The 25,849-nt window shown below is 43.5% G+C and overlaps 1 protein-coding gene across 1 annotated transcript; it reads right to left on the bottom strand.

Annotated features, from left to right (window-relative positions):
• Window positions 1-14,367: 14,367 nt before the first annotated feature.
• TEKT4 (tektin 4) lies at window positions 14,368-25,600 on the bottom strand. The gene is made up of 6 exons (XM_040574861.1): window positions 25,014-25,600; window positions 19,018-19,088; window positions 17,778-17,921; window positions 17,273-17,495; window positions 16,286-16,440; window positions 14,368-14,719 (listed from the first exon to the last, which is right to left on the bottom strand). Exons 1-6 carry the CDS (start codon window positions 25,557-25,559, stop codon window positions 14,503-14,505), a joined length of 1,356 nt encoding a protein of 451 aa, XP_040430795.1. The 5' UTR covers window positions 25,560-25,600; the 3' UTR covers window positions 14,368-14,502.
• Between the last annotated feature and the right edge of the window lie 249 nt (window positions 25,601-25,849).

Raw genomic sequence — 25,849 nt, 5'->3', positions numbered from 1 at the left:
TTGCCTGTGGCTGCGAAACTGGTGATCAGCAGAAGGAGGAGGAGAGCCCCGGTCCCCAGAGCCCCATCCCGGCCACCCCCTGGAGCTGCTTGCCCTGCGGTTTTGCAGGGCTTTCCAGCACATGGCCAATTTGTCATTACTTGTCCTGTTAGACTTTTTTATTATGCCAGCTCAAAGCTTCTCTCTCTTGCTGATCAAGTCTAAAATAATTATTACAATCTGAAAAATTGCGCCTGTCTTCCTGGGAATTAAATATTTAAACTCTCAGACAAATGGGCCTTGCTTGTTTCTGTTAAAGGTTCATGCTCTCAAATGTCACAGTAAGTTAAATGTACCTTGAAAAATAATCTCATTTCTGGTTACTTTACTTTTCATTCCATTTTACCTCCATATAAATTACCCACGCTAATTCAATCAGAGGGTTTGACACCGCAGCTCCCCGGGTGGATGGCTGGGAAAACAACTGTCACCTCCGACAGGGAGGGAACAGAAACAGTTTGGTGAGAAAAGCTGAAAAGGGGCAAACACCTCCCTTTGGGTCACACACCAACACTGTGATGCTCCTCAGGCTCCTTCGGATCATCGCTGCCTTGTTATGAGCATCTTTCCTGCTAGGGAGTTAACCTCTTGCCTCTGACGGACTTGCAGAAATGCCAGCATATTGCAATGCTCCAGAAATCAGAATATTTACGTACATGTGGCTGGCAGCTTGCAAACAGGGCTGGGAGGAACCTTGGGATGGGGAAGTCGCTGCAGTGCCCATCATCTGCTGGGACTGCAAGTCCCAAAGGCATTGTGCTGGTACTGGCTCAGGGAACACAGCCTGCAAGCCTGTGTGAGGTTTGGCTACCAAATCATTCCATAAAACACAGTTGGAAAGTCTCAAGTTCAGTGAAAATTGGCACCTGGACAGTTAAGAAAAATCAATTCTCCACTGTCCTGAAGCAGAAAGTGTGCTGCCGTGGCCTGATAGCTGCATTTAGTGCATGTCACTGGACAAAACCTTATTACAGATGGTGCCTACTGGACCTGGCTGTTTCGGTTTGAAGGATGCTGCCACTCAGCCCCATCTCCTGGAAGCTCCCATGGCTGGATTTGGCCAGGCAGGATGTGGACTCTGCTCGGCCACCTGCCCGGAGCAGATCAGATGTCCTGACCGACCCGGCCACGCTCTGCTGGCCCACAGCCCACGGGGGATGCTCCACGAGGTTTGCTGATAGCAGGCGTCAGGCTTTGATGTGCTCTGTTTCACCTCAAAATGCTGCAGAATGGTAGGAGAGGCTCAGGTTTTAGGGACAAACAGAATGATCTTCACCTGAAATCAGTAAAAACACTGTGGGATGGCAAACTGGGTGGCAGGCAGCTTCCTCACCTGGGGAACTGTGTAGTTCTGGGGATTTGTGCCCCAAGTAGGAGGGAGGGCTGAGCCCAGAAGCGTGCAGAGGAACCCATGCCTTCTGAGTGGCTGCTCACTGTGAATGGGAACAGAAGAGGAAAGAAACTCCAGGGGACAGTCTGTGGAGGGAAAACCTCACAAAACCCAAAACTTTAGAGAAAAAGTCCCTGATTAAAAGAGATTTGGAAAGTGGCAATGCTGTGCTGTTTCAATCAATGCCTTTGACACCCACTCATTTTGAAGTAATTTTTCACAATTAAGATAGGCATTGTAACACTGCTTTGAAAACTCTGGCAAATTACATACGATTATGCCATTCAGAGATGTTTGCAAGCCTATTTTTTTTTCTTTATTCTTTTTAAAAATAAAAAAATAAAAAATTAGATAAATCCTTATTTCTGAGCTCGGGGCCCGAACCCATCTCCCATGGGAGCGGGGGCTACAGGGTTGCAGCTGCTTCTGGACCTGGGGCACGAACCTGGGAGCTGGGGGCTTGGGAGGACCCAGCACCCGTCATCACTTCACTCACTGCTGCTAAACGCTCCCGAGAACCCAAGTCCTGAGAGCCCAATCCAGCACTGAAGGCTGTGTGCTCACATCAGTTCCCATCAAGATCCAAGTGGAGACTTAATTTGATCCACCCCAGGGCCGCTGCCAGACCTGTAAAAAGGCCAGGAGAAAAAAAAGTGAGATATCCCCAGTGCTATTCCTCTGCTAATGCACTCAGGGGCCTTTCTTTTTAACCAGCGATAAGAAAATCCACCTGTTTCTTGAACCAAAGGATGATCTGGGGAGCCGAGATAGGGAGGTTGGATAATTTCTGCTAAATTGAACAGGGCTGCAGCTCCCCAGGCAGGCAGAGAGCTGCGAGCGAGTGCAGAGGAAACACTGAAGGAAGTCCGGAGGTATTGGTCTGACTTTTTCCAGAGGAAATATTTCCATCTTGAAAATTACCAGGCATTATTTTTTAAGTAGGGGGGTCAGAAAGGATCAGGATCAGTAAACAAAACGAAGCGTTTCAGTGCAGGCCTCACAGTATGTCTCGCTTGACTTGTAAAGCAATATATTTCCTCCCCAGACTTTCATTTCATTTAGGCAAATACACCACGAAAAAAGTCTCATAGCAGCAAGGGATGACAAATGTGCCTGGATGGCTTTTTCCCCTTCCCATTTTTCCTCTCCTCATTATTAATTAAAGGACCCAATTTCCCACTCCGCAGTCCCACCATCCCTCTGCTGGCAGCAGGAGACATGGGACAGGGCTGGAGCTTTGCGTATCCCAGAAGAGGTGGGGCAAAATTTTGTATGCTGTTTTCCCTGTTCCAACCCAGAAAAATATTGGAGAGTGCTCATTGAAAAAAAAAAAAAATAATAAAAAAATATCCTGGGGTCTTTTCAAGCTGTAAGGTTGCTCTTTTCTTTAAGTATAAAAAATGCACAGGAGGAAAAACCATAGCTGGACTTGCAAGTGGTTCTTGGGTTTGTTTTTCCTTCAACTTAATATCTCTTCATCCAGCAGAACTGTGTGCAACAGGAGTGGGTAAAGCAGGGGAACAGCATCGCAGTTGCTCCATGCTGCTGAGGAGCTCCTCGGCTCAGCGCTCACTGCGTGATGAGCTGTCAGGGAGAAAAATGTAACTCTTGTTCAGCGTCATAACCAGACAAACAATTTGTAAAAATAATCTTTCTGACAGATCGTATTCCTTTTCCTGCATTAAAACAGCTTGTGGGCTTTTCTTTCCCCTTCATCAAGTTTATTTTTTTTTTATTTTTTTTTTTTTTACCCAAGCACTGTAGATGAGTTGAGTGGATTTCAGTGTGGCAGCTCAGGGATTAAAGTAGAAAACTGGAGCTGTTGCCACAGGACATGTCAATGTATGCTGGTTTCTCTGTTCCCGACCAGCTATCACTAAACAGGGTGTGTTTAAGGAGGGCTGATCCAGGAGCAGCTTTGTCCTGGGCAGGGTGAGTGCTGTTTGCATTGCAGCTCTTCAGCATCCCTCGGGGGGTACCAGAGGGCCGAGACATCCTTGGGGCTTGACTGTGCACAGGTTTGTGTTTGCACGTGGATTTTTTGCTTTATCAGAGCTTTCTGTGAGGGTGACCACAGCAAAGCACCTCCTGCATGTCAGCTGGGCTGCGAGCAGGGCTGAGAGCAGGATGCGTCCCTCACCTGACCCAGCCCCACAGGACAAGAGGGAAGATGCCGATGCAGAATGGTAGATATGTGAGTGAACAGCTTCGTGCAGCAGGTGTCTTGCTCCCAGTTTTGGGCCAATCTCATCCCAGGAGTGTGACATTTCAGTGTGCTTCTCTTTACTTCTCGTTTGAACATGTGGGGCTGGCGGTGCCCAAGCGCACACCCAGGTGGCCTCAAACCTCAGCGAAATGCCCAGAAATCTTCCTCTTGAGACTGCCATCGGGTGGCACCAGCGCTGAAATGTGTCCGAGGAGCAGGCCAAGTGACAGGGGAGAAGTCACATCTCTGCTGCTGCGTCTCCCTGAGTTGGGTCCGCGATTATTTTAGGCATAAATGGAGCTGAACATTCATCACCATAAAAAGTAATTTCTGAATCCCTCATTTCAGCCAGCCGTTAGGCAGCAGGGCAGGGAGCAAGGGTCAAACACCTCGGGAAGCATTGCTCCCATTTTAGAGTTTAAATTTCCCAGAGCCGCAGGAATTATTTGGTTCAGACTTGGGGTAAAAGTCCAGCTCTGGCTTTCTTTGTTTCCCACAAAGCCATTTTCCAAGGAAAAACATTGTTTATTTAAAACACACTTGCATCAGCATGATGATTTTTAGCTTTCATGCATTTACCATGTCAGTCTATGAAAAGTGTGGTTTTGATTTAAAAAACAAAAAACAAAAACAAAAACAAAAAAACACTTCTTTTTCCTTTCAAATTGAGTGTTTTGAACCTTGAAGGAAAAGACAGCCTCCCTCCCTCTGGTAAAACCCAACTCTCAGGGCACAGAGATGGAAAGGGAGCTGCTACATCAGCACAGCAACTAATGGGGATTTGCAGACAGCCTCTGCAAAAATCCTATCCTGGACAATCCCAAAGCTGACATTTATTTACATAAAACATATAATTGAAATGTCAGAAGAGAACAATTAAAAGCATTAACTGACATTAATGTTAATGAAAGCAGCACCGTGACTATCTGCTTTCTCTGAAAAGGGAAAGATTGGTTTGGGCTGCTTTTCCCTTTTCATTAATTTCCTTAATCTGCTTTCAACGCACTGAGCATTTTGATCTACTACATACAATGTGTGGCAGAAGAAAGATGTTTTAGCCTCCAACAGCTCAATAGATCTTCCTTTACTGCTGTGGCTAAGGTCTCACACTTATTGATTATGGCTTTTTTACAGTGTAAATTACACTTCCCTGGGTTTTTGCAGAAGATGGGGGACACCAGGGTGACCCCCCATGAGACGCCCCATCCTCAGCAGCCCCCCAGAGCAGGGTCTTGCAGAGTGGCTGATCATTAAAAAAAAAAAAAACAACTTGTTTTTTTAAGTAAAATACAAATATAAAATTTTAAAATAAATTTTAAAAATATACATTTTAGAGTACCATTTTAAAGGGCAAAGCGTTAATGATGAAGCCAGGTCCCTTCAGGTGGGATTTCTGCAGCCCGAGGCTGAAGCTGGTGCAAGGACAGCACCGGGTGTTGCAGGGGCTCAGGACGAGCAGTGCCTCCAGCCCCAGCCAGCACCTGCAGAAGGTCAGAGAGGTGCACAACGAGCAGAAAGGGCTGCAAGCAGGAGGCAGCATGTTCCTTGCAACATTTCAGGTGTTTTCATGTTTCCCTTTAATTTTTTTGGTTCCCCCTCAGTTTATTTCCTCCTCCATGGTTGGAAGATGCTCAATCAGTCTCACAGCTGCTGGTCAGACAAGGTCACCTAAAATAATTGCAGCCTGTACTCAGTCCCTGGTTGCCAGCCAGTTTCTTTGCTGCAAAATATCCTTTTATTGTACCTGACCTTCAGGATGTGTTTGCAGTTCTATAGCAATGCAAACAATATTCAAGTGACGGTCCTTTTGGCATTTTTGGCTTGATTTTTCACACACTTCAGGAAAAAAAAAAAAAAAAGAAAAAAAGCATTCTTACACCTAGCATCCTTCTATTCCAAAGAGACACCTAATGAGGCCATTAGCATGAGTGGTCTGTTTGTTTGCTCTATCACCTAATTCCATACTGAGCTCCAGAGCCCTCCTGTCATTAGCCCAGCTTCCCTTACTGTCACAGGGGGTCTGCATCAGGCTAACAGGGACAAAAGCAGGTGTCTCCCACAAAACTTCCAGCTCGTTGCAGCGTGCGACAAGCCACGAGAAGAACATGACAGTAATCGGAGCTGGCAACCAGCAGCGGGAAATATATTTGTAAGAGCTTTGATTAAACTGTCAGCTGGAATTTTGGAGCAGATGCAAAGCGTTTAAACATAGGCTGTTTAGTGGTGGGAGGCCTATTTTTTTTTTTAATTTAAATGCTGGTTTGGGGGAAAAGCTATGGAATGTATTTACCTCTGAGTGCATACACACATCTTGCACTGTGACACAAACTGGGAATTAGGAGGCTGTGTGTATAATCACAAAGGCTTGATGCTCGTGTTTCTGCAGGATGCTCCCTCACACGCACTGCAATGCTTTCCCCTCCTTCAGCACCCACGTACTGCCACGGGGCAGCGCTAGGGTATCGGGAGGAGGTGACAGTTGTGATACACCAAGGCAAATTTAGAACAAAAATCCCCTCCTTTTCTGCTTCACAGATGTGCCTGTGCATCCCGGGCTGTGCTCGTCAGGCCGTTCTGTCTGGCCACTTCTTTAAAAGCAAGAAGAATCTTGGGAAATGTAATCACCAAATGAAGGTACTCCCAAGTGTTTCTGCTTTCTTGGTGCATGTAGGTTTTTGCCACTGTTATCACATTGCAGGAACAGCATTAGAAGAAAGACACTGAAATAATCCCCTGTCGCTGCACTGGGGCTGCACCTGCCCTGATCCAGCTGGCGGTGGACCCAACATTCAGGTACTCACTTCCCAGGGATTTCAGTGGGACCTGGGGAGAACTGAGCCCATGTTCTAAGTACACTGGCGATAAGGCCACAAAATGCCACAGATTTACTCACATTAGCGGGATTGCAAATTGAAAGAGTCTGGATCCTCACACTTCATGGCTGAGCTCGCATGAGGAGGACCAGCTCCCGTGGTGTCCGTGCTGACCTGGGGATGCTGCTGGCGTTGGGGGCACAGGGTGCTGGGGCTGGGGGTGCTGGGTGCTGGGGCTGGCCAGGACAAGGTTCCAGGAGGTCTGGGTGCAGCATCGGTGGCGTGGATTTGCGCTGCGTTGGCTGGGTGCCTGCCGGCTCTGCCACAGGCATCGGCTGGGGAAAGCGTCAGATTTGCCTACTTTAAGTCTTTATTTTATTGAAGGAGACAGCTGCATACGGGCTTGCATCATCAGCCCTGGAGACACAGAGACCTTGTAAAAGCCATTCTTGCCTGTAAAGCAAACTGAGCGTGTTACAACTCCAGTGACCAGATCGTATTGGCACAGCCACCTTGGAGGGGTGCAGAGCAAGGGGTGTGGGAGGATGGAGGGGTTTAATCCTTCCCAGCACGGGTTTCAGGGGAGGCAGCACAGATCCTGGGGAAGTTTCCATTCTAGACCCATGAGGCAGGAAGCAATAATCTGAAATTAATTAAACATATGAGCTCGCTCGCTCAGCTTTACCGTCACTCAGCGTAAGCTGGGCTACGAAGGCAAAGCTCTTCCTTCCTGGTTTATGGAAGCCAGTAGAGGCTTACACAAGGCTTTATAGGTTTTTATGTGAAGCACTCATTAAGTTGCTCAGAGAATATTCTCAGCAACTGGTGCCTCGGTCCAGCACTTGGTGTGAAGCCCACAGCCCTGCACCTCCACCCAGCCAGCATAGCTCCCCGTGCCAGAGGCAGCGAGCAAAGCATCCTCTGCTGGAAGTGTGAAAAAGCTGCTCGCTGTGTGAGCGCTGCAGCAGACCTGCTGGCTCTCTGTTTTTTGGCAACAGACTTCGGTCAGCTTTTAATAGTCACCCACTGCCAGGTTTCCAGACAAGTGACCACCGTGCAGAAAAAGTCTCCCAGACTTTCGCAGAAAGCACTGTGCCGTTTTACAACCCAAATGGTCTTTGCAAAAATAAATTGGACTTTGCAGACTAAGATAGATGCATGCAGCCCCACATTAATCTCTTGCATGCTTGAACCCATTCGGATTTTAAAAGCCTCTCCTATGAAGAGCTCATACACTGCAGCAATCATAAAAATGATCTTCTATTTGCAAGGCCCAAAGGCAATGCTTAATCATGAGCCCATATCTGAACAAGGCACTCCATCATTATGGGCTAAGTGTATGAAATGGAAATACAGCCAAGGACTTCGGTGGATTTCAATTTATCTGCTGTGTGATCCTGCTCTGCATTTCTCAGCCCTGTGGATGCTGCCACCCACATGGATGTGCTGGAGGCTGCAGCGGGCAGCTGGGTGCACTGGTGGGCTCACGCTGCTGCAGGTCATTTCCTTGCCTAGCAGAAGAAACAGCCCCAAAACACAAACCTGCCAGAATCCTGCGTCACTTTCTGAAGCCTCTGACCAGCCTTCTCCTTTGGGGAAGGCAGCTACGATGAAATGTGCAGCCTCGCCCTGTCGCTCTGCCCATCCTGCCTCCCCCGGCCACTGAGTAGCCTTGACTCAGTGCTGGCTGGGTCAATTCCCTCTAGCAATGATTCACCAATAAACAGGCTCTCAAAAGGAGCTGGTTAAGGAAGGGAAAACTACAAACATTTCAAAATAAAGAGAAGCTCTTACATTCAGTCTCTGTGACTTTGTCACCCTCTTCTGCCATTCCATGTCTGGGACAAACCCCATTGTTTTTTGCTCAGTCTCCGAATACGGTTCAAACAATCTGCACGGTATTTTGAAGAAGAACCACCCTGTTACCCCTCTTTTCCATTTTCTCTCTGATATGGACATGACATGAATCACTTGAGCAGTAATTCATGGTCTAGACACTGCTGCCACAACAGGCAGCCAGCACCGAGCTCCACCAGAGTCCCGCTGACTCAAAGTGCCCCGTGTGGTTGCGCTGTGTCCTCTGCAAGTCCAGGAGGCTTTGGGGAAATGTCTACACAACAAGGAAAGCTCCAGCCCACATCCACACAGATACAGCTAAGCAAGAGCTGATTACAGCCCCGTGACTGCCAGGGACTGCATCGTTTTCCATGGGCTGCCAGGAAGCCTCATACTGGCAGGCAGACAGAGAGGAGTGGCCACTTTCCTCCTGGAGGCACCCCCTGCTTTGTGGAGACATCTTCAACCATCGTGAACACTCAGAATGAACGATGGGAAGTTCATCAACCCCCTTACAAGCTGCACTCAATGCTTGGGGCTGCTCCGTGGCTCTGCCACCCTGCCCGTCTGCTCTCCCCCAAAAAGTCCCGACCAGCAGATGGGGACTTTCTGCCAGAGGCACTGACGCCTTTCACCCCTCTGAGGGGGGGCCTGGCTTCCACTCAGGAAGCCAAAGGGTAACATTTCCGCCTCTTTGCTGCTCTCTGCTCCATCAACCCATCCTTCGGCAATGAAGCCAAGAGCAATGCATGATTTGCAGATCGGGGTTGTTTCGCTGGCACAATGCATTTTGTTTACAGCTCTTGAAATACAAAAACAGAAGCCTGAGAGCTTTTTCATGGCTACAGCCTGTGCCTGATTCACGTGGAGGGGAGCTACAAAGCTTTCTGATCCCTCCCTCAGTTTTAAAGCTTGATTTTATCCTTGGGAAAAAGCTGGTGTCACAAAATAGCCAGGAACTGGCTGAAGAGAGCCCACGTCCTGTCTCTTTCTGGACATATCTCAGATGGTTTGGTGCTGCTTTGGTTTAAACAAAATAAAAGCCCCTGATTTGAAAGAGATCTCTGTCCCATAGCGTGGAAGGTCGCTGGCAGAATTTTGAATTTTTAAAGGATGAAACAATGAAAGTTTCTAAGAAATAAGTCTGGAATTTCTACCCATCTTCATAGTTATTTCCTTTCTGGATTTTTTTTTTTTTTTTTTACAAATCTCCTGAATTACTCCATGACAAACATTTCAGTTTTCCTGATTAACTGCATGACTACGTGAAAATGTCATTCAATTTTTTCTCCTCTGTCATTATTTTTATATAAATCCTCCAAGAAACAGTAATAAAATACTTAATCTTCCTATTGCTTTTAAAAAGAAACAATTTCTTTACCCTCGATGGCACTTTCCCCGAGGATTTCATCCTCTCCTGCTGCTGTTGCACTCTCGGGGTGCCCAGGCTTGGTGACACTGCAGTCAAAACGCAGTTGACACTGCAGCAAACCACCCCCATCCATAACCCCAGTTTGGAGCTGTCATCCTCCTAAGCATTTGGGGTAAAATCCACCTCTGCAGCAGGGCATTACTGCAGCAGTTGATTTTGCTCACGACACAACAGTAATACGGATGATGGAAAAGTATAATTTTCCTAATTCCTTATCAAAACCCACGGGATTCAAATATTGACTTAGGAGCCAGGTGCCCAAATATACTTGTCAACCTGGGCTTGCTTCAGACAGGAATTTTTTACTGTCCAGGCCACCTAAATTCTCAAGAGGTACCTACCCGCTCTATCTTCCCTTTTTTTTTTTTTCGTCTAAGAAAGCTGAAGAGGGACTTGAAGGACCAAGGCGCATGTGCCTGGCATGTGGTACAAACCAGAACACCCCCTGTACCCACGACTTTTTGAAACAAGGATGCTGTAGTGAGGTTGTCATAGAAACAACTGCATTCATCACCACAGAGCAGTAAAACCAGGCCAGGGGTCCCCGTTCAGGGATGGAGGCAGGCAGGATGCAAACCTGAGGGGCCTGCCACTCCTTTTGAGACAACAGGCATTTTTGGGAACTAAAGGCACTTGGCATCTCAGAGGATGAGCTCCTTTTCCCATGCACTGTGAGTGTTTTGGTCTCAGTGAAGACATTACAGGGCATGATGCCCACTCCTCTGAGCAGGCCAAGCATGGCAGGCCCAGGGCAGCCTTTCTTCAGAAAATATTTCTTCGAAGGAACCAACGCAAAATCGTTCAATGAGATAAACTGTAATTGTCACCCGTTCATTGAGGAGCGTGTTCCCAGGGAAGGGAGAGCACAAAGCCTGTAGTAACAGAGTGTGGAGCGAGCAGACGCTGTAGGGCTGTGTGCTGAAGGCAGCCTTCCTCACTGCTCCCCTCTGTTTAATTGTGGTCTCGAGTGTTGATTTAATAGCTTGAATGACAACGCATCACAGTACAGCTTGTTCACAATCTAGATAGGTACCTGGGCACATGAAGTATTTTCCATCCATTAACTTCATGAATGTTGATTATGAACAGAAGAAGAACAAATGACAAATAGAGGGTGGCTATTTTCCAAATAGATTGTAAGAAATTTTCAAGATGAATAAGTTCACTGAATGTTAGTTAGTTAATAAATAATATCCAATGATGCTATTAATGTCAAGTCCAGCTCAAGCTGTTTGTTCACGGACTTACTAGCTGCACTGACCTTTCCCTATTCAGACAATTCTCCTCATGCTTGTTCACCTGGGATTTGTTTCTCAATGATATGAAGACCCTGCTGCCACTTTGGACATGGAAAATGGGATGTAATAGATGGAAATAGGGCCCAGGGTGTGCTGAGAGCTGTGTGCTGGGGCCTGCCGAGGCTTGTGCCAGGCCGGGGGCAGGACTCTGTGGGCTCCCCTCCAGGACCACTGCCCAGACCGCTGTGCCCAGGACCCACCACATCCTTCTTGTCCTCCTCATGAGAGCTCAGCAGCTGAGAAGAGCATCGCAGACACTGTCATGGCAGGTAGCAAGGAGCCTGCCATGGAGCCAGAGTGCGGCCTGGCTACCAGCTACATCCCAGGAACAGCGCAGGGCACTAGTGTGCACCATGCATGGCCGCAAAGTCGTTACTGTGACTTTTATTACTGCCAAGACTGATGTTGGGATGCAATTTGCTTAGATAGGCAAGCAGATCTAAGAGACTACTTAGGAATTACTGGAAAAAAGTGCTCAGGAAAAGATTTTTAAATAATTTCCTCTTCCCTGCAGGTTATCTTTACAATTACACCGCAAATTACCTCAAACAGAATCTTGAAGAACAATAGAAATAAACTTGTTGTGTTCAGACCATTTCTTTAGGACACATCCGGTGTTACTGGCTGTCCTTGTGGCTTTTTACTACACAGACTCTATTAAAAATCAGTATTTTAAGTAGGCTCTGTTTGTGTCAAGTGTCAGGAGCCCAAAGAGGAGAAAGAAGCTTCTGAAGAATCTTACCTGAACATCTCAGTGCTGGTGTCTGCCTCTTTGCTATTAAATTTTTAGTGACCTGTAAAATGGTACGAGGCTGAAATTATGAGACAGTTGTTCTAAGCTTCAGTCTTACAGAAGTATTATCTACTACACAAGTATTATCTCCTGTTTGTAACCTTTGCTCCTGTTTTTTTTTTTTTTTTTTTTCCTGAGGGCCCTGTACCAGGCATTATGAAGGTACCATTTATCACACCAATAATTCCTTCCTCCACCTGTAAGCAGAAACTCCCAGACTTTCCATAAATTAGACCTTGTCTTCATGACCAGAAATCTTTCAGGATAACAAACAGTATACATATATATATCCTAATGAAGTCCAAAATGTTCATACTTTTCAAACATAGGGAAGCTATAGCTCACCCATGACACTAGTTCATGTGAGAGCCAGCTAAAACATGTTTTAATCCTTCCTGGTCAATCCTCAGCTTAAAATGCATTGTTAAAAAGTAATATTAAAACTTGCTTACATGCTTCAGCAGTGACTTCAATTATGATTTTTTAAAAATCAGCAATTAAAGAAAAAATAATTACAGAAACTTGAAGCTCCTGCATCTGATTCGAAACCTTACAACTTGCTTGTATTCATCTATTACCATGTGAATAGGGCAGTGATTACACCCTGCCAATGTATTAGGTTTACCAGAGCAAAATTTTCCTTGATTGGCCTAAAGCAAGGGCAGAGTAATTTAGTTCACAAAGATAAATTAAATTGATAGGCTTTAATTAGGGAAAGATCAATTTACAAACGTATATGGGGCATAAGGTTATTTGTACTCAACAGTCTCAGAGAAGATGACAGCACTTTTTTTTTCCTCTCTCTAATGCAAAACTCTTGAATCAAAATAGTATTTCTTGGGCCTTGCATATTCCCATGGTCCCATCTGCCATAACTGTAACCCAAATTCCAGTCTGACCCCGACTGCTTCAGCTTTCTACTACCTGAGATTTAGATCACTTTTTTTTTCTGCTGTAATAGATGTTGGACTGAAGAAATAGAAATGGTTCCTACCTCCAGTATTTTTCTTCAAGATTGAGATTTTTGAGATAATCGGGTCAGCATAAATAAGGGAAATGGGGATTGACCTTTCAGCCATGTGACCTACACCTTGGATTACCTCTGCTCCTGTGCTGCCAGGTGAAAGCAAACCTTCAGATAAATTGTATTGACTCAGAGACAGAAGAAGTTGGGGAGAAGAGGTGTGTTGGGGGAAAGGAGGAAAGCTGAGGCGTCAGGAGTCAGAGTCTTAGTGGGAAGAAAGGAACTCTAGCAAGTTTGATTTTTCTTTAGTGGGTGAGAAAGGTCAATTTGAAAATGCTGCTCCTTTCTGTACTTTCTGAAAGGTTTCTGTAAATAACCCAGAAATGCATAGCAGAGCCACGTTTGACTTTTTTTAATCCACATGCCATTTCTGTCTAATAAGGATTCAGCATCTGGACTATGAAAATATAATCACGAAGAAGAAATTATTTAAAAATGCAAAACAAAACTCTTGAACACAAAACCTGCAGAATAGAGGCTTGGGTCAAACACCCTCACTGATGCAGCTGGTTTTCAAAGAAATAAATGGTAGTAGCTTTTAGCAGGAGGGCAATTGCTGAATACTGCTCTGCACATCCTGAGTTAAGATAATACAAATAGCTGTCTGTGAGCAAAACAGATAGGCTAATGGCCTCTCCTGCTCTGGTTAACAGAGCAGGGCTATTCAGAGATGTACATTGGCTAGGTTTGTGTGTGTGCTGGGGGGGAGGGAGGCTTGATTTTTTTTTTTCTCTTTGGTCAGCTGCTTTTTAAAAGTAAAAACCTGTAATACAGGAAGCCATAATGGAATTCTGTTCTGTGTCATCATTTCCCTTTTTTGACACATGTCACATTTTCAACCAAGTGGCCTACTAAGCTAATGGATGAATGACATTTGTTACATTGCTCTACTAGAGCAGATGAATCTGATGCGTTCTCCATTATGGATAATAGTTCAAACACATGCCTTGCTTCCAGGGAAAAGGTGGAACAGATCAAGAGCTCAATTCAACATCCAAGTGCTTAAGTTGAAAGGCACGATTGCTATTCACAAGCTGCTTAGTTCTTTTTTTTTTTTTTTCTTTTCCTGAAAAAAAAAGCCGGATTGAATGGACTTGAAAGTTAAAAATCCTTGAACTCATTTTCAGATTAGATAAGCAGGTGTCACAGACTGGGAGTGTTTTTGCCAATAGTCATATTGTCATCTAACCTGTGCAAACTTTTTTTTACTAATAATGTTTGAACAGCTTAAAAGTCTTTCCTCTATTTCCTTGCTGCTCATGTGATCTTCTGTCAGGCAAGCAGTTTTATTGCTCTCATTTCAGGCTGCCTGAAAATGCTACAAAGCTATAAACTTTGTATGTCCACACCTGTGTATATTATTAAATACTCACCTGACATATTCACTTATTAGGGTGAAAACCCCAAATACCACATACTATGCAAGTTATTCAAATAGGATATAGATAATTTCTAGATACAATGAATTGTCTTTAAACTGACTATACAGATTTGTACTCAGACCAAATTTTTAAAGGCAGGACTCAAAGCCAGATGTGATATACTAGTGCATTTTAATACAAATAAAGGAAAATAACAGTACTTCTGTGTATAATATTACCCATGTATTTTCTATGAAAGACTCTAAATTATACTTTTCTTCCAGACTTTGCATAGTTAGTACAGAGATTACTACTGGTAACCTGCTAATTTAAGAGTAGAAGGGTAGCGTGTGCGATGGGCCAGGCACTTTTGCCTATCAATAAAAATACTGTTTGTTTTCACAGCTATTTCTTTTTCTAAATTCATCCGTGTGTCTTCCAGGTTCCTCAGAGACTGTTCAGCTTCTAGCAGTTTTTTCTTCAGAGATTCAATGGACTCCGTTAGTTCTTCAACTTCATTGATTAACCTGAACAGAATTACATAAGTAATATAAAAATGAGCAGAATCTAGTCTGTGTTCCCAAGGATATATGAACTGTAAAAGGAATAAAGATCAACAGTTGTAGAAGCATAACACTCAACAACAAAGGCAGGAGGGATTGATCCAATGCATCAAAGGGTGCCTGAGACTTTGGGATACAGGTCTCAGACCTGTAGGATCTCTTTGAGGTCCTACACACCTAGTGAAAACCAGTTCACTTTCACATTTTTTTTACTTAAGTCTCCCATGATTTAGATAGTACTAAGCATGCCTTTTGCCACTAAGCACAGTGGAACTATTCATCTTTACCTTCTCCCACTGTGCAGGACACTCGTACTAATAATTTTAAAACAGAAATTGTTCAGCGAGTTACCCAGTTTGACTGGATCTGCATTTATTTAAGCCTGTTTTTTGATATCTATTCACTAGTATAAAACTCAAGTATTAAAGATGGTATTTGTACCAGACATCAGAAAACAGTAGTTGCTTCAAATGCATGTAAGTTTTTAAAGAAGCAGCAGCACGGCATTTAAAAAAAAGAAAATAAATACAATTTTTAAAAAGCACATCACTTCAGCTGAAAGTCAGTGTGGGTTAGGTGCTTTACTGCAATCTCTGTCTGCACATATTTACTTCCTGGGAAAACAAAAATTCTGTATGCTATGGGAACTGAGTAAATACAAACAGAATAAGCATGGCAATTAAACACATGCCCATTCAGCAAAGGACTTGAATATGTCCTTAGATCCCATTAAAGAAAACATACATACTGAAAAGCTTGCACGAGAATGATTTGCTGAATCAGGACCTAAATGAGTGTGCCTGCAGTGGCATAAAGCATTTGGATTAACTATAACTTCTTCCTCATTGTGTAAAGAACAGCATATTGGCTTTGAATGGTAGACATCTTTGCTACAAGTAAATTGTAAGCCTGCAAAAGCTGATCCCCCACTTTTCCTAAGGGCAGGAAAATGTGAAGGATGAGAATCAATTACAAGGCTTATAATGAGATCAAAAGTGACAAATGTGACGTTCAGACCTTTAATTTGAAAGGATTTATTGACCTCTAGTTTTAAAACGGATTATTACTGAAAATCAAATGCCACCAGCCCAATTCTTTGGAGTACTAAGGACATGTCTCAGACTGTGGATATGCGCAGCCCATTTACATTCTCAATACTTGAAACATAATTCTTTCAGCACATGGTCCACCTTGTGGTGAACTTTTGCTAACAGCTAAAGAATGGCAAATTACCACACATAGCCAGATTTTTTGGATCATTTAAATAAAAAGAAACCACACAGTTCAGAGAGAAAAGCAGAGAAGCAAACAGCAGAGTAGTGTCTATAGATTTTCTATTTGTCAATATATTAGGTTAAAATAATGCTTTCCTTGCAGTGTTTTTAGTCATTGAATTATTTCTGATATATCAGAATCAAACCTCACGATACAAGCTAAAGGCCCTGTGTTGCCACTAAAAAGTGCAAATGCTATCTAACATCACCTCTGGATAGAATGGACATCTTGGGGGACTTGTTTAATAGGGTTTACCTGAATTGTGCTGCATCTCTGCAGAGCTCAACATTGGGCCTAAAAGACCTGTCATACAGCCTCGTTTGGGCAACTTTCATTGGGGCTTCTTTGTCTTTGATAGCTTGCTTGAGAGCAGCAATGTTAGCTTCTTGATCTCCAATCTCCTTGAGGGTCTGAAAAGGATACCCAAGAAAAAGAACTGTAAAAAAAAACATTGTCTCTGTGCATGCTATACATTTCATTATGGTCCCCATGAGTCACTTACAGTTTTGACCTCCTAATTGGCCAGAATATAAAAGAAATAGAAGTGCAAAGGTGTTTTTGACATCTTTATTTCTACTCCTACACTGAGAATCTGATCTCTGCATTGAAAAGTGGCGGAAAATATGCTGTAACCTGTTCAAAAACTCTTCGCATCTCCTCACAACACATCCCACTTCCATAAATTGCTTTTAATTGTAAATCTTTAACTGTAAATTATCCAAGAAAAGCTGAAGTTATTTTGAATAGGATTACAAACTGCTAGCCAGCTTGGAATTGTACAGTTTTCTAGCATTAGTGAAGAAAATAGAAAAAGACAGGAAATTCTGAATTCCTTCTCTTTCATAACCACTGACACACATGCAGAAAATAAAGTCTGCCCAGCTGTCATTACTGCACAGGTGCTAAGAAATGAGTTGTTCTTTCCATACCTCCCAATAGCCTAACACAGAAGTAGGAGCTGTTCAACACTGGAGAAGGGCCAGAATCTGAAGACACCTCTTATAATTTGCCAGGAACTGCTGCTGCTGCTGCTGCTACAGAAGCTGCACAGCAGACAGCAGAACAGGCTGAACTGGAGCCATAATCCAGCACTGAAGACTCTTATCAGATACTAAACTGACACAAAATAGTGCTTTATACTTGACATGGACTAAGAATTTTTTTTCTACAGGATAATTTTACCGTGATCTTCTCAAATGATGCTATCATGCCTGTAACCAGCATTCCAAAAATAACACTTACTTTTTTCAAATGATGCTCTAGTTTGTGTTTTGTATCATCTAGCTCTTCCAGATGTTTGGCAAAAGCCTCATTAACAGCAGCACACTGCATCCTCAGGTCCTCAGATACGTCATGAAGAATATTATCAATCAAGGCACGAAGATTAATTGAAGCTAGTTTTTCTCGTTCTGCCTTATAGATGTTGTCATGACTGAACTTGGCCCATGTCTCTGGTGTTGATGCACTGGAAGAAGAAAAATAAGATAAAGCCAACTATTTCGAAGAAAAACTTCAACAAAACCAGACTGCATAGAAGGAATCTACTTTGTCATAAGTGGTGTGGCATGCTGAAATGGTAGCACTACCACTGCTATCCATGTAGCTGTTTTAAAGCTATGATATCACATGTGCAAAGAAGCAGCAATCACAGCTTTAATTCAGAGCAGCATTACAGCTTTCACTGATGCAAAGGATGTATCATATCTTACCAGGGTTGTTGCGGAGGATAATGATGAGAACTGCTCACCTCTCTTCAAACTTCACTGAGCTAGGATGGAACTGGATGTTGGTGCTCTGGTTATTGTATCTTCCACATTTATCATCAATGTTATACGTTTCAACTTTGTCTGACCAGTCCATCTCACAAACCTCTCTGTGGTCTCGATTTAATCTGAAAAGGCCACCATCATTATCACACATGGTTAATAGAAAGCAATTCAATACAACAAAACTATAAATGTTTATGAAGATAGGCTCTGAGCCTTTGTCTGTCACAGAAAATTGAGAAGGTAAATTTTCCTTTTTGTTAAGAGTTGAAACTGCTGCTTTGTTGTCAATTAAATGAGTCAAACATCACCCAGTTAATTAGAATGACTTCAGATTACAAAAAACAGTGAGTCTTTATCAACTGTTAACACCAGATGTCACTCTTACCTAAGGAATTAAAAAGATTCTGTTGGCCAGTGATGCTGCTGATCCTAAAATGATCTAAAAACATTTATAAAAAGTGAAGCCTAAACTCAGTACATTACTCTGAGACCATAACTGATATAACAGAACTACTCTAAATTATTCTGCCTTTATAAATATTCTTTTTAAAAATAAAATTTAATTTTATCTGGTAGAACAACAAAAATTGAACCATATGAAAAAAAAATTAAAGTAAGATATCAACATTTCCAGCAGTTAACCCCATCATATTGATGTGCCTGAGGATTTGGCTAACATCTTCTTTCCAAAGGGTTTGATATAAATTAAAAACAAATATTCCCTTTGAAGTGTAATGAACATTCATACTGATATGGAAGGTTGAGTTAAATTCCATATTGTAAGTTCATAGTGACATCTGGTGGCAAAAAACTCATCTTGAAAAGGTCCTTTGATCAGACAAATTATTGTAAAAGATCTTACAGTTTAACTATATCACAAGGTGCAAAAAGATAGAGTAATATCCAGATACTATTTTATTAAATTTTGGTTTAGTGTTGGAAAATTGGACAACTGAATACACATACTAGAAACTGGGACTGAAAATATAAAGCAATATACTGGAAGTTATGCAAGGGCATGGCTCCCACCTTACCTTACCTTACTTGCTAATCCTAAAGTTTCATCAATGAGTAAATCTTTTCAGGCTTAAATGGAATTCACACAGCTCATAAACACATTGGTATGAACTTCATCCACTGGGTGTTGTACCCCTATATGCCAGGAATTATTTGGCTATATATAAATTAACCACCGAGGTACTGAGAAAAACACCTTACCGCATCTGGTTACTAGCTTGCATCAAAGTTCTTTTCAAAAGCTCCTGGATATTTCTTATAAGTTCAGCTTCCTAGATAAAAACATTGAGACTTCTATGATATTCGGTGCAGTACATACCATCCTGCAGAGCAATTTGATTTCAGTCGCTGTGGATATACACTCAAATCTTCCACTCATTACCCACTCTTACTTTATTATTACAAGACAAGATCTTCTCTGGAGTTAGCAAATACTGAGGTAACTCAGCTATAAGTCTATGAAGGCAGCAATACATAAAATACTTCTAAAGCCTGGTGATTCATTACTTTCATATTGCATGTGTATCCTATGAAAAAGTGTATGTTCTGCCAGATTAAACAGAATACCTGAATTACTTACACAGCTTTGAAGTAGAGAAAAAATAAGGCAACAGCACTGTCCTCAGCAGGAGACCAGAGTCACTGCCTTGCACAAAGCTGGGCAGGACTCTGTCTCCCCTGCAAGCACAAACTCAGAAGTCAGGGGCTGCTGCTTTGCGCCGGGATGTGATGCAGCAGATCAGCTTCTCTGGCAAGACACTGGCAGTCAGAATCTGCTGAGTCCTTGCAGACACCTTCAGAGTGCGCTGCCTTGCTCTGTAGCAAGTGCTTTAACTGTATGCAAGGCAAAGGCTTCCAGCAGATTCCCGCAGATCTCCAAAAATAAAGTTTGTCTGAAGTATGGTGATAAGGAGCTACTTAACATAAAGGAGTATCACACTTTTAGTTGGCCTGCTTCCTTTGAATGCTCTATATTAACTAAAAATAGAAGTTACTGCTCTATGATTTGAACAGTCGCTGTCTGCTTCAGCAGGTATAGGACAGCCATCCCAAGATAAACCTGATGACACTTGCAGCTTTACTTTTATCAGACCCATTTGTTCCAGAACTTGTTTTGCTTCTGGTGATGGTTAGCACCAAGGGCTTCAGAATTATCTCAGATATGCAGTGTTGTTTGAGAGGTTAATTTCCTCTTGGCTGCAAGAGATGACTGCTCAAAGTCACAAAGCTTTGCCTCACCTTGATAACAGATCCAGTGTCTGAAGTTTCAATTCAATCTGTTTTTAGCAGGAACATCCATTTCAGCACAAATGTGATCAAAACAAAAATGACCATACTTTCTAAAAGACTCTTACTGAACCTGGTGTTCATTTTTGTCTGTAATAATGTTGCTTTAGGGATTAACTATCCACGCTCTATGAAGTGATCTACTGGCCTGGTGATTATATGCTGTTATATTAAAGCCCATCCAACACACATTTCTTTTTTATTATTTAAAGGAATTTAGTATTTGAGGCTCAGATATTGAAAAGAGCTTTTGTACATGCAGAGCTTCTAATTAATTTTGCTGTTGTGCATCAATGACAGTCATCCAGTGACAACTACGGGAGTATATTCTTACTAATAGACTTCATACTCAGAACGTTGCTGGCACTCACTGATCCTTGAACCGTTCTTGACAAATAAATGAGCGCATACGTCCCTGCAGTGTCAGTTTCTCCATTATAAGAAACCATCAGGGAGTGTAAAAAAGATCATTTTATTCTAAATGGAAAAGGACAATCTTGATTGGAAAGAAAATATTATTTTTAAGGCTTTAAAAGAGCACAATTAAAATAAATACATAGCTGAAGTTCTCATTTTACAAACTGTGAAAACGCTAGGATTCACTTTCTGCAAAAAGGAAATACTACAACAGCTGAGTTGTCAAAAAATAAATAAATTAAAAGGATTTTAAAGTGTTAGAAAGAGCCAGCACTTGAAATTACTTTTATAGTAATTGTTATTATTTTGTGCTGGGTAGTCAGTCTCCATGTAAATAGAGAGGCAATCATTTTCCTGTGAGTAATGAGCACAATCTTAAATGAGAAAAGCCTTCCTTTAGCAATTAAAATGTCACACATGGAAAAAATGAACTAGTGCAAAAACAAAGAACTCCCTTGTTGAATGACCTAAAATAAAATTAAAATCTAGTTTCCCTTTTGAGGAGATATGCATTCAAATACAACATTTAAAACTGAAGATAGAGTTCTCCTAATTAATGGCAATCTAAGGCTACTTAGAGTGAATAAGCAGGTATAAATGGCAATGGATTTTCAATAATTATCTAATAAATGATTTCTCCTAGCTTTTAAAACAGTTCAGAAGTCACAGTGCGTGTCTGGGAGGAGCTGTGGCACCATGCTGAAGATGAAGATCCTCTGATCTAGGTCACGCAGTCCTGGCTACACTGTCAGACGTCGCAGCGCGATCCAGCCGCTGACAACGCGGCGCTGTGGCTAGCTCGTGGGATCGCAGTGGGAGAAGGGCCATAGATCAACACTGCATAAATATCTGCTCTCCTCGAGTCGCTTCAAAATCCACAGTCTGAAGATGCTGAACTAGGCGCTACGCTTTTAACAGAGTCGTCGGTGTACAGGACTGTCCTGTTGTGCACTGGTTCACTTGGCAAAGCTACGGATCAGTGTTTGGAAAGGGTTTTCCACTGATTTCCTCGCCCCATTATTGCATTTGGCAGGAATACACACAACTATATCCCTTCTCTACTTTTTTAATTTTATATAGTTGACAGGATCTTGGCTAATGCCTTTGTCTTCAGCATCTGGGAATACTGGGGCTGACATCATTGTTGAAGCAAATGCACAACAAGTCAACACTCTGAGTCAAATACAGTTCTTGGGTAAAAAAATGACTTAAATGTAAATACATCTACTTAGAACACGGTCGGATCTGGCACTCGGTTAATGAATCTGGACACTGGATACGCAGAAATAACCTTGAAATGCAGAATACACGCAGGTGAAACGTGATTAACTGACAGAATACTGCTATGTGGCAAGTCCTGTGCTAGGGATTACATTTTCAATATTAAGTGCTTGCACATAAACATACTAAACTGTCATTAAACAGATACAAGGTGGATTCAGAGGAGATTTCGTATGTGCTATGAAAATAAAAAAAATCTCACAGAAGATAGATGCATGCACTGCTTTTTCTGAATTTAGCTGTTTCCAGTGCAGCAGCCCAAACAAATACAATGATTCTATTTAAGAGACTTTATCTTTTTAGTTACCAAAGATCATTTTTATAGGGAAAATAATTGTGTTCTTTCGCTTTTTTATTTTTATTTTTTTTAACGAGAACTGCATTAAGAAAAGATTAATATGCTGCTAAGTTGAGTCTGTGAAGTTCTGAGTAACAGCTGATTTTACTATGCATGCGAGGAGCTTTCATTTAAATACCTTAATCCCTGATTCCAGCAGTGGCAATTTAGCAGGAGTATGTATCAATAGGTTATCTAAACATGACTCTATGCTGCAAAGCAAATAGGAGAGATGGGCTGGAACCAAAACTCTTTCAAATAAATAGATAGTGTGACAAAATAATAGGAAAAAAAAAAATCTTATCTGGATACATAAAACTTTCATCAGAGATACTTCTGTGTTCTTTGTTAGTCATCTGAAATGATTCTACTGAACAGACAGTGAAAGTGCAATTAATGCAGAGACCCCAAACTTCTTGTGTATGTGCAACTGGTGTTGCCTCTTTAAATGTCACCTGCCAAGGGGCTGCTGAAAGGTGGTTATCTCAGCAGGATGCTCTGGGAGTGTTCGTCATTGCTGCAGAAAGCTGAAAGCAGCGACAAGACCTATGTCCTGTGAAGAGCTTTTCCAAGACTAGGTGAAAGGTAGGTAGCCCCTTGTCCAGACACGCTCCTCCCCCAGTTGCAGATTCCCTTATGCACCTATCCAGGGGAGTTGGAAGGAACACAGCGAAGATACCAAAGAATGAAGCCAACAGAAGGCTGGGCTGCTAGCAGGGGAGGAAGAATTTCAAATGAAGGAAAATGTCCCAGAACATAAATTAACTATGCAGCTAGAACTCCTTGTGCAAGGAAAAGAATGTCCCTTTCCTCAGACAGCTGACTTTTGGAAAAATATTTCTTCCATTTCTCAGTTTTTGCATGGGAAGAGAATAAATTACTCCTGATCTCCCTTGCATTACCATTTCTTAAGAGAGTTGAGATTAGAAAGTGACTGGACAAGTACGCAACATTCATAAAAAGTATGTCAGTACTTCAGTAATAAAATGTGCATAGCTCCTCCAAGTAAGCAAATGAACACACGGCTATCAAGGAACTGGGCCATTAACTCGGAAATCTGTGCAATGAACAGTCAGAATTCACGGAAGAGCAACTCTAAGTGTGAAGAATTATTATTCGGTTTTGGAGAGAGTAAGAAATACAAGGTTCTGTTTGATTTCTTGCAGCGAAAGAGGTACAGAGTATAGCTGCAGCTTAAAAAGCTGGCAGAGCCACAGAGGACACATTATAAGAATCTATTTGCAAACATTCATGCCATAAAATCTATTCCTCTGTGAAAATGGGAAGGGTTTCCTCTCATGTTATATACTCCTCTTCCTTCTGTACTGCAAAGGTCATTGGCATGGCAACAAAATCTTCATTTCTCAAGAGTCCATCTGCTGCTGGTATACACGCCTCAGCTGAACTCACATCATTCTTTTTTGATGACATCCCCCTTGGCTGTTGATGGTCTGTCGTCACAAACAGAGAATCACAATTTCAGGTGAAGAATTAGCAGCAGCAGACGGACTTCTTAGCAATGAACAAACTATCCTTTGGAACAGAGATCAGGAGGAGAGAAATGCCAGAAAATTGGTTTTTTGAGGGGTAAATCTTGTATTTCACATCTTTCTCTAAAACAGCAGCAGATAGTTTCTGTACTGTGTATTTTATAGCAATTCACAAAGAGCCTAGCACACCACTGAAATACTCTATACACTAATCCTCCCATTTTTGCATTTTTCACTAGAACAGCTTCTTAGGTAATGATTACAATTGAGCATTACTCCTATTAAAATATTGCTAAATACTATCACTCCATCAACTCTGTAATTTTCTTAAGTATTTTTCTAACAACAAATATTAATCATCTGGGTTAATTAGTAACTCATCATGAATCCACTTTCCATTATATTGGAAGCTGCAGGCCAGTGCAGGTTAATTTATTTGTGGGACAGTAGGATATGTATCATTCAAGAATGAAAGATGACCCAGACTCTGTTCTCTGTATCATAATGCAACCACAATAATTACATCAGCTTTGAAGGCAATCTGCATGCTGTGCTGGATCGCAGTGACAGATAACAAAGTGTCAGCTAGAGTAGAGTCCTCTTTGGGAGGAAAATGATCGAGCAAATTTCAGGAGAGCATCAGGTTTGTTGAAGTCACACTGTCAGAAATACCATCTGTCTGTGCCCCCTGTGTGTCTGGAGCTGTCATTTCCCGCAGGTGTCACATGGGTACATTGCACTGATGGGAGAGAGCCGTGCTGCTGCCCTGCTGTACAATTAAAATGATGGTTTGTGCTGAGACACAACAGTGCCGTGTTAGATCGCCTCGTTGAGAACCTTGGCAAGACTACAGTGTCAGAACTGGTAGTAAAGGTAAAAGGCAGAGACTGCTCTCTTGAGCATGGAAGCAGGCAAGCAGCATTTCGCTTGTCCTGAACAGTCGTTAACCATAGGTTCGTGTGCCCTACATAGTCTGCTCATGGGGTACTGCATTTTTAAAGTGTAACCTGCAGAGATGAGAGGACTTTAATCCAAGCAGAGCCTGGAAGAAGTTTAATGACAGAATAGGATGCTCAGCTTGGTACAGGAAACCTCTGTTTTGATTTTGTATGGATCTGGTCTGATAGGGGGGATCTGGTCTCCTCTGGTTGGGACTTTAAACATTTTTTAAACACAGGAAGGATTTGAAATAATCCCTCCTACATTTAGGATTGGCAGACAGAGTCCAGGCTGCCAGGAAGGGGAAACAAACCTCTGCGTCCTGCCAGAAGGTACCTTCACGCTGCAGTTATCACCTGCTGACCAAACTGCTCAGCATTTTGGAGGCAGGGGCAGCACTACGAGAGGGCTGCCAACAGCCCTGCCCATCCTAATGCCCCGCTCACCTTCAGCAGCTCCCTCTCCACCTCATCACAGACCAGGTCCGGGGGCTGCCTGCGCTCCCGACACTGCAGGTTATCGGTGGCAATGCTGTAGGGCACCTCGGTGGCATCGAGCGCCCTTTCCAGCCGCTGCTTCTGGGCTGCCAGCAGGCCGGTCTCCGCGTCCAGGTCCTCGATCTCCTTCTGGAGCTCGCCCTTCCAGAAGTGAATGTCCTGCAGGCGCTGGCCTAGGGCGGCCGTGGAGTCCTGCTGAGCGCGCTGAGCGGCGGCAGCGGCGCGCTGGCACAGCTCCTTGGCCTCGTCCCGGTTGCGCTCGGCCTCCTGGCAGCTGGCAAAGGCCCGGTGGTACTGGGCGTAGTTGCCCTGGTGCCACTCGGGGGGCAGGTACTTGGCAGTGCGGAAGCCGGCCGTGGCCAGGCCGCTGGAGGAGTCGGGCCCGGTTTTCAGCGCCGCCTCGGGCACCCTGGGGGGCAGCGCGGAGGCGGGCACCGGCGGCGGCGGGGGCTCGGCACTCAGCAGGGCCCGGCCGGGCGCCTCGGGCCCCGCCATGGCTGCGCTAGGCCGCGCCGCGTCCCGCCGTCGCCTAGGCAACGGCAGCAGCCAATGAGCAGCCGGAACCTTCCCCGAGGAGAAGGGAAGGCGGCAACGGCAGCAACCAATCAGAGCGCCGGCGCGCCCCGAGGTGGAGCCGGTGTTGCCGTGGCGACGGGGAGAGCCAATGGGGAGGGAGCGGGGGCCGCGGCGGGCTGGCGGTGTCATGGCGGGGCCTGTCATGGCGGGGCCGGGCGGGTTGCCCTCGCACGGTAACCGTTGTGACTCCCCCGTGCGAGTGCGCGGGT

The sequence above is a fragment of the Cygnus olor genome, chromosome 15, assembly GCF_009769625.2.
Source record: "Cygnus olor isolate bCygOlo1 chromosome 15, bCygOlo1.pri.v2, whole genome shotgun sequence".
NCBI lineage: Eukaryota > Metazoa > Chordata > Aves > Anseriformes > Anatidae > Cygnus > Cygnus olor.
Note: the sequence above shows the minus strand (reverse complement) of the source record. Positions and strands in the feature narration are given on the sequence as shown.

Coding starts and splice junctions, on each gene's coding strand:
- TEKT4 (XM_040574861.1), bottom strand. CDS start 25,559: ATGGCGGGGCCCGAGGCGCCCGGCCGGGCCCTGCTGAGTGCCGAGCCC. Junction 17,922..19,017: donor CAAGCTAGTAACCAGATGCG/GTAAGGTGTTTT, acceptor TGGCCTTTTCAG/ATTAAATCGAGACCACAGAG. Junction 16,441..17,272: donor TAGAGCATCATTTGAAAAAA/GTAAGTGTTATT, acceptor TATCCTTTTCAG/ACCCTCAAGGAGATTGGAGA.